At 39.7% G+C, this 8,161-nt stretch overlaps 1 protein-coding gene across 1 annotated transcript in view; it reads right to left on the reverse strand.

Annotated features, from left to right (window-relative positions):
• Positions 1-7,561, reverse strand: part of LOC102763815 (histone-arginine methyltransferase CARM1-like) — a 131,219-nt gene extending 123,658 nt beyond the window's left edge. Inside the window, exons 1-3 of the mRNA XM_006768248.2 lie at positions 7,521-7,561; positions 7,164-7,216; positions 6,954-7,079 (exon numbers count right to left, since the gene is read on the reverse strand). Coding sequence (XP_006768311.1) covers positions 6,954-7,079; positions 7,164-7,216; positions 7,521-7,561 — 220 coding nt within the window. The remainder of the gene's footprint in view (positions 1-6,953; positions 7,080-7,163; positions 7,217-7,520) is intronic.
• Positions 7,562-8,161: the final 600 nt, after the last annotated feature.

Here is an 8,161-nt window from a genome sequence, read left to right on the forward strand (position 1 = left end):
GCAGGAAACAAACCAGAAAATATGGTTACTGTAATAAATGCTGAGAGCAGGGAGGCAGGGAGCAGGCATGCTCCAGCTGGGTTTCACTCAAGTATGAATTTTCCTCATAAAAGAAAAAAATTGAAAAACAGCTACTAGAAACTTGGATCTTCACTGTTCGCTTCCTTGAGTCATTATCTGAAGCATAACCTCACATATACTCAATAGAATATCAACTTTCATATTGCAAAGGGGCATAAACAACTACAACAGACAAAATCCAGTTATAGTCAGTAATTTCAAATCTCCTCTCTCAAAAATTGATAAACAAGTAGTCCAAGAATCATTAAAGATCAATCAACTTGACCTAACTGATATTTAGAGAATAGTTCACACGATAATAACAGAACACATATTCTTTTCAAGTGCATATGGAACATTCACCAAGATATACCATATTGTGAGCCATAAAACAAACTCCAACAAATCTGAAACCACTGATATCATACAAACCACATTATCATTCACATCACAGAAGAGTTCAATAAAAATACAGAAAGTGATCTGGAAAATCTCCAAATGTTTCAAAATTAAACAACATAATTCTAAATAATTCATGGGTCAAAAAAATTCATAGGCCAAAGAACAAATAACAATACAAATTATTCTGAATTGTAGGGCAAGGAAAACACAATATACCAAATTTATGGGATGCAGCTAGAACAGTATACAGAAAGAACTGTAGAGCAGTAAAGCATGTATTAGAAAAAGAAAGAACTCAAATTAATGATTTAAGCCTCTTCCTTAAAAAGTTAAATAGAAGCATGACCGGTGTGGCTCAGAGGTTGAGTGTCAACCTGTGAACTAGGAGGTCATGGTTCGATTCCCGGTCTGGCACATGCCTGCGTTGTAAGCATGATCCCCAATAGGGGGAGTGCAGGAGGCAGCCAATTCATGATCCTCTTTTATCATTAATGTTTCTCTCTCTCTCTCTCTCTCTCTCTATCTCTATCTCTCTCTCACCTCCTCTCTGAAATCAATAAAAAATATATATTTTAAAAGTTAAAGAGAAAATAGTAATCAGAGAATCAAAGTAATGAGAAGGATAAAATAAATATAAAAGCAAGAATCAATAAGACAGAAAATGGAGAAAAATGAATGAACCAAAAAGCTGTTTTATTGAAATAATCAATAAAGTTGATAAGCCTCTAAGTAAATTAATAAAAACATATATTATCATATAAGAAATAAGAGAAAGGACATTATTACAGATCATACTGACATAAAGAAATATTATGAATGACTTAATAGCAATTAATTTGACAACCTAGATGAAATAGATAAATTCCATGAAAGACAATTAAAGCTCAATCAATAAACAGAAGATACATTACATAGATTTATGTGTATTAAATAAACTGACTTTGTAGTTAAAACCTTTTCACACACAAAAAAAATCAAGACCCATGTGAATTTGGTTGTTAATTTTAACATACGTTTAAAGAAGAAATGATGCCAAATTCTTTACAAAGAATTCACCAAAGGAGGTTAGGGGATATGCTCCTGTTTTATAAGACCAATATTACTCTGATACCCAAATCAGACAAAGACATTAAGAAAACTACAAAGCAATACCTAAGAAGCGTAGACATAAAAAATATTTATAAAATGCTAGCAAATCTAATTTAGCTCTATATAAAAAGCTCATATGTCATGACCAAGTTTAACTCAGAAATTCAAGGCTGTTTCAACATTCAAAACTCAATCAATTTAATTAATCATATTAATAGGCTAAAAATAAAAATGATTCACTCATTTTCATAGATTCAGATAGAGTTTCTATCTTGAATTAAAATACAATTCAAGGAGCTCCAGTGGCGCAATCGGTTAGTGCGCAGTACTTATAAAATACAATTCAAGATAGAAACTCTGAGCAAGTTAGGAATATAATGGACTTTACTCAGTCTGACAAAGAACATCAACAACAAAAACCCTACAACTAATAGTGAAAACTGAATGCTTTTCCTGAGATCATGAACAAGGTAAGGAGGCCCACTCTAACTTCTTCTCTGCAACATTATACTAGAAGGCCTAGCTGGTGCAATAAGCAAAAAACAACAACAACACACACACACACACACACACACACAAATACAGCTAGGAAAGGGAAATGCAAAACTATCTCTAATCACAGATGATACAATCATTTATGTAGAAAATCCTAGGGAATCTATAAAAAAAAAACCTACAAGAATTAAGTGACTTAGCAAGATTACTGCAGGATACAAGGTTAACATATCAAAAAACCCCTCAACTTCACATCCAAAGCAATGGATAATAAACATATACTAAATTTGGGCTATTTGATGAGGAACAGGATATTTGCATGATACCAAAGTGCCTTGATCCAGACTCCTTACTATTTACAACTATCAGGGAAAGCAGAGTAACTGTGCATAGAAAATAGAAAATGCCTTGACCTGGTGATCAAAACTCATAAGGGGTAGGTAGACCTCAGTGCTTGCTGAGGTGATATTCTGAGAAGGACACAATATCTGATAGGTAGTTTTCTGACTAGGGATGCATAACCTGAATCTTTTCACAAGGAAATATTAGAAAAACCCCAATTAGAGAATATTCTATAAAAATAACTGATCCCTCTTCTCCAAATATCTTAATGTCATCAAAGAAAGAAAAAAGGGTGAGGAACTCAACCAAATTAAAGAGTTTAAAGGGACATGACAACTAAGTACAATACATGATCCTAGGCCAGATGTAGTACTAGAGAGAGAAAAGTGCTCTAAAAGACATTATTGGGATAATTTATGAAACTGGACTATGAACTGTAAATTATATATAAATACACAGAGATGCTAAATTCTTGAGTTTGGTAATTCTACTGTGGTTACAAAAGAGAATATTCTTGTTTTCTAGAGGCCTGGTGCACGAATTTGTGCACCAGTGGGGTCCCTTGGCCTGGCCTGCAGGATTGGGCTGAAACCAGCTCTCCGAAATCCCCCAAGGGGTCCCAGATTGCGAGAGGGCACAGGTCAGGCCGAGGAACCCCACCGGTGCACAACTGTGGCCGAGGAGGGACTGTGGGAGGGCTCCAGAGCATGTCCGGCCCATCTCACTCAGTCCCAATAGGCCGGACCCCAGCAGCAAGCTAACCTACCGGTTGGAGTGTCTGCTCCCTGGTGGTCAGTGCACGTCATAGTGAGCAGTTGAGCGGCCTTAGAGTATCATTAGCATATTATACTTTGATTGGTTGAAAGGGTGACCAGACAACTGGACACTTAGCATATTAGGCTTTTATTATATAAGATGGTGTATACCTGTGAAGTACTAAAGAGTAAAGGAGTATGACATGCAAATTACTCTCAAACGGTTTCAGAAATAAAATGATAATATGTATTTACATATGTACACACATAGATAAATCAAGTGTGACAAACTATTGTAAATTAATGAATCTGTTTTAAGGATATCCAGAAATTCTCAGTATTGTTTAAGAAACTTTTAAGTTGGAAATTTTTTTCAAAATAAAAAAGGATAAAGAAATTTCTCTTGATTCATAAACTTGCGAAATAAGGACCACCAGTATCTTTATTTCTTTTTCTCCATTAGTGAAATGCCGATAAAAGTTGGCTTTCCATGGCTGTGTTACCCCAATTCCAAATGTGAGTTTTCTAGATGAAATGTCAACCAGTGCAGAGTGGAAGGGAAGTTGGGAAGCTGTTGAAAGAACATGGGCCTTACATTTTCTTTTTGTCACACGGACAATTTCCTTCGAACCTCTGAGCCTTAACAGCTTTGCTTAAAAATGGGAATAAACAACAATAATTCCGCTGTGAGAATAAGAGAGAAGGTATCAATACCTACCTCTAAAAAGAATCTAAAAATTAAGTAAGACTCAGACAATGCTGGGCCTCTGCGGCAAGCCCTCCGATGCTTTCAGTCCTCCTCAGAGGAAAACCAAGATGCTCACCATGGTCTCCAACGTCTCCCCTGATCTGGCCTCCAGTTCGCTGATCTCACCGTTCTCCTCCCTCATTCCACCTGGGCCCTCTGCTCTCAGTGCCATTCTTCAAGTACAACCTGCCTTAGGGTCTTCGTAGTTCTGTTCCTCTGTCTGGACCACCCTTACCCTGACACACACGGGGCTCTGCTCCTTCCCTTGTCCATTACAGCTCCAATGACAGCTAATCAGTGAGGCTTTCCCTCAGAAAGTACCTATGAACAGTATACACACTTAATCCCCAGTCGTTCTCTGTCTCTTTCCCTGGTTTATTTTCACTATCTACCAGTATGTTCATTTATTGTCTGTGTCCTCATAAAATGTTAGCTACACATTTGTAAGGACTTCTATTTACTCAGTGCTATATCTTTAGCACATAACTAAGTGCTTGGTACATAATAGGCTCTCAATATATATTTTTTGAATGAATGAATGAATGAATGAATGAATGAACAAACAAAAAACCCTGCACATATCTAGTACATTCATAGTCAGTTTGTCATAGATATTAAGTCCATTTAATTAAAACTTCTTTCTCTGATGACACCTGTCATCATTAAATATTCCCACTGCTTCTAAAATACAGTGAGATTTAATGGCCAGATTTCACAGTGGTCTCGGAGAACACTGGCGATTATTTGACATGTGGCCAAATCAGGCTTGGAGAGTACTGAGTCACAATTCTGAAGAAGGAAAGAAGGAAGGAAAGAAATATTCCTTAGAGATATATTTGGGTATTTGATCATTCCTTTCCTAGTAGTGCCTAATTATCCCTACTGATCAACTTCCCAATAAAGTTGAATTTTCTTTCTTACCCAACCTCTAGAAAACTGGCAGCTGTTCACTTCTAAATGTAAAATCGCAGGCTCACATTTCAAATGCCACATGGTCTTACTCCAGAAAGGCAGAGCACATCTCAAAAATGTAGCAATTGTGTCTGATGTACACAGCTTTCTGTCAACACCCAAGCTGGCAAATGACAGGATCCCACTGCCACCTGGGATCTGGGCCCTCGGGGACGCACTGAGTCACAGCCAGCTTGCTCCTCAGTTGCCACACAACCAGCCTGCAGCTGTGGACTCCGGTCCCTCGCACCACCGCCTGCCTTGACAGATCCAGAATGCGGGACCAGCTGCTTGGCTTGTTCAGTCACTAGGGCCAGGAAAATCAGACAGGCAACCCTCTCCCCAGGGGCATTAGTTGCTTTTGAAAACTATTATTAAATTAAACTAAGGAGGACCATTAATTTGCAAACATCTGTACTTGGAAGCCATATGGTGCTGCGATTCAGTCCTAGCAAAATCAAGACACACACAAACTCCAGAATAGGAAGGTGGTATAAGGTACCCTTGGGAAAATTCTCAAGTAGAGTCTAAAATTCTTGGTATCGATTACCTTTCCTTCTTACAGAACAAAGGAGACTAATCAATTACGGCCAGTGTCCTAAAGCAAGGTAGGCCAAGGTCTCTGTGCTCATTTCTGAAACACAGGTTACACGCTGAACCAATAATGAATTCATGATCTCAGAATTAGTCCCACCTAGGAGCTCCCTATTTAAAAGTTCCCTTCTTGCTTTTTTGATTGGTATAAACACATTAAGTAGAAACTTAGTCATTTGTATTCTAAGTTAGGCAAAAGCACATGGAATACAAATTTCATTACTAAGTCCAAAATCTCTGTATCAAGGAATGTAACGAAAAGGGTCCGTTCACTCTCTTTCCTTGTCAGCTAAGGCATCAGATATTACTTACAGGGGCCTTTGTGTAGGACCAATAGGCTCCTGTCGTTGGCCCCCAATACTGAGTTGGTTCCAGGCCTCACGACTATCTAGACTATTTAACTAGAGGGCTGGAAGTAGTGCAGTAAAATGGATCCCAATACCTTTGGACTTAGTCTACTGGAATCTCAAAGGTTCTATTTCACTGCGATTTAAAGAAAGGCTCAAAGAAAAGTTTCTGTCCAGACAGTGAAGGCAGTTCAAGTTGAGAGCCCCTAAAAAATAAAACTCCTAACCCTGTTTAGACTCTACATACCCACTCTGAACAGTACCCTATGCTTGAAACATGGACATTGTGGACATACGCATTCTATGCGGAGTTGAGCAGCGTGACTTCCTCGAGCATTAAGTGTTCCAAGTGTGAACCCATTAGAAGAAAGGTTTTCCCTTCAGTCTTCGTACTGTACAATCGCTCCCTGTTCTTTCACTGGCTATTTCTTTCTTAAAACGAAATGTGTCTCACCAGGGACTCTAGCTGACTCGGAGTCAGTTCAGAAACTACAAACCAGGTTAACTTCTTTATCCCAAGTAGTTACCATAATATGGAACAACTTTGGGCATTTAACTACCCAGAGGAGAATCTGTACCACTGCTAATACTTGGTATCGTCTGGATTAACACCATGAAATGAACGCTTCATATCTAAGTTAAAGAAATGACGACAGACCATCAAAGGTAGACGCGTGGCATTGTTAACCCTAATTACCTTTATCGGACTGGAAATCTCCCGGGTGCCTTTTAGCCCTTTCTTAAAGTAGCTCTATTTACACTTTAGTTTACCTCCCTATTGCTTGACAGTTGTTGTCCAGAATCTACAAATGTTCGACAAGTGATCCAAAGACAAAAATAGGATGAAAACATTCTGATTGGCAAAGAAGCGGGAAATCACATTTCTGCAAACGGCCTCCTCTTCAAGGAAAATCAGCTCTGAATGCAGGAGAACCCAAAGCGGGGAGAACAAAAGCGTTCTCACGGTCTAGGAAAAGGCTGACGGTGCTCTAGCCTGGGTATCAGGTAAGCACCAGGACCAGTTTTATATCATTGTTTTCATCGAGAACAACCCACATCGGGAAACATTCTGTTGAAAGCCAGCCAATCAGTAACAGCAAAAAGTCAACCAATCAGGGGGTTCATTTTCAGAAAAGACAGGGAGGGGGTCACGACAAGCACAAAACTTACCAGCATAAGACTCAAACTTCAGCAGAGCACTGTTGTACCCCAGGGTAATCAAGACGGATTCCTTCCCCACCCGGCAACATTCGGTGTCTCGATTGAGTAGGCATTTAAAGACACAGACGCCATCAGCTATAAAGGGAGGGAAAAAAAGGATTAGGAAAATCCATTTTGAGCATTGTAAAAAGGCTCACCAACGCCTAAATGCATTCCTACATTTTCTCATGTTCTCTAGGAGCCTCATGTCTTTCTTCTTAATACAATTTCTCCTGGGACATATGGGAATATGAGGATATGAGGTAAAGCAGTGGTCGGCAAACTCATTAGTCAACAGAGCCAAACATCAACAGTACAACGACTGAAATTTCTTTTGAGAGCCAAATTTTTTTTAACTTAAACTATATTGGTAGGTACATTGTTATTAACTTAATTAGGGTACTCCTAAGCTGGCCTTTGCTAAAAAAGTCCTCAATCTGATTGAGGTACGTTCGCTGAGGTAGACCCCTTCCAACTCTCCCATCCTCACTCATCTTGTAGCCAGTCTCACTCAACTCGTGCAGGAATCGCACTCACCTTCCCCGCGCTGTGTATCCCGCTGCCCGCCTGCGCAGCATCTCCCTTAGCCCGACTGACCGACACCCCCCACTTTTTCTAATGCCACTTCTTCAAAATAAACTCACCCAGGCCAAAAACCGACTTCTGCACATGGGCCACAAAGTTTCAATTGCACTGCCTGTGCACGCCCGCACATGGTATTTTGTGGAAGAGCCACACTCAAGGGGCCAAAGAGCCGCATGTGGCTCACGAGCCGCGGTTTGCCAACCACTGCGTTAAAGAAATGACTATATGGCTGAATACCAATTCTTTGCAGGTGTTTAACACCACTTAAAACAGACTCCTATTGGATCTTGCCGGGGCTCCATTACCCAAAACCCAATATTCCCAAAATCATTTTATAACTCTCTCTCTCTCTCTCTTTTTTAATCATCATCGGACAAATGAGGATGGGTTTTTGTTTGTTTTGGTGGGGTGGGGGGATAGGAGAGGAAAAGAGAGGGAGAGGAGAGAGAGAAACATTTATGTGAGAGAGACATATCCATTGGTAGCCTCCCTCACCAAGGCTGGAGATGGAACCTGCAAATGGAACCTGCAATTCAGGTACGTGCCCTTGACCGGGTATCAAACCTTGACCCTCCAGTGCACAGGCTGATGCT

Source organism: Myotis davidii, unplaced genomic scaffold (assembly GCF_000327345.1).
Source record: "Myotis davidii unplaced genomic scaffold, ASM32734v1 scaffold83, whole genome shotgun sequence".
NCBI classification, from domain to species: Eukaryota; Metazoa; Chordata; class Mammalia; order Chiroptera; family Vespertilionidae; genus Myotis; species Myotis davidii.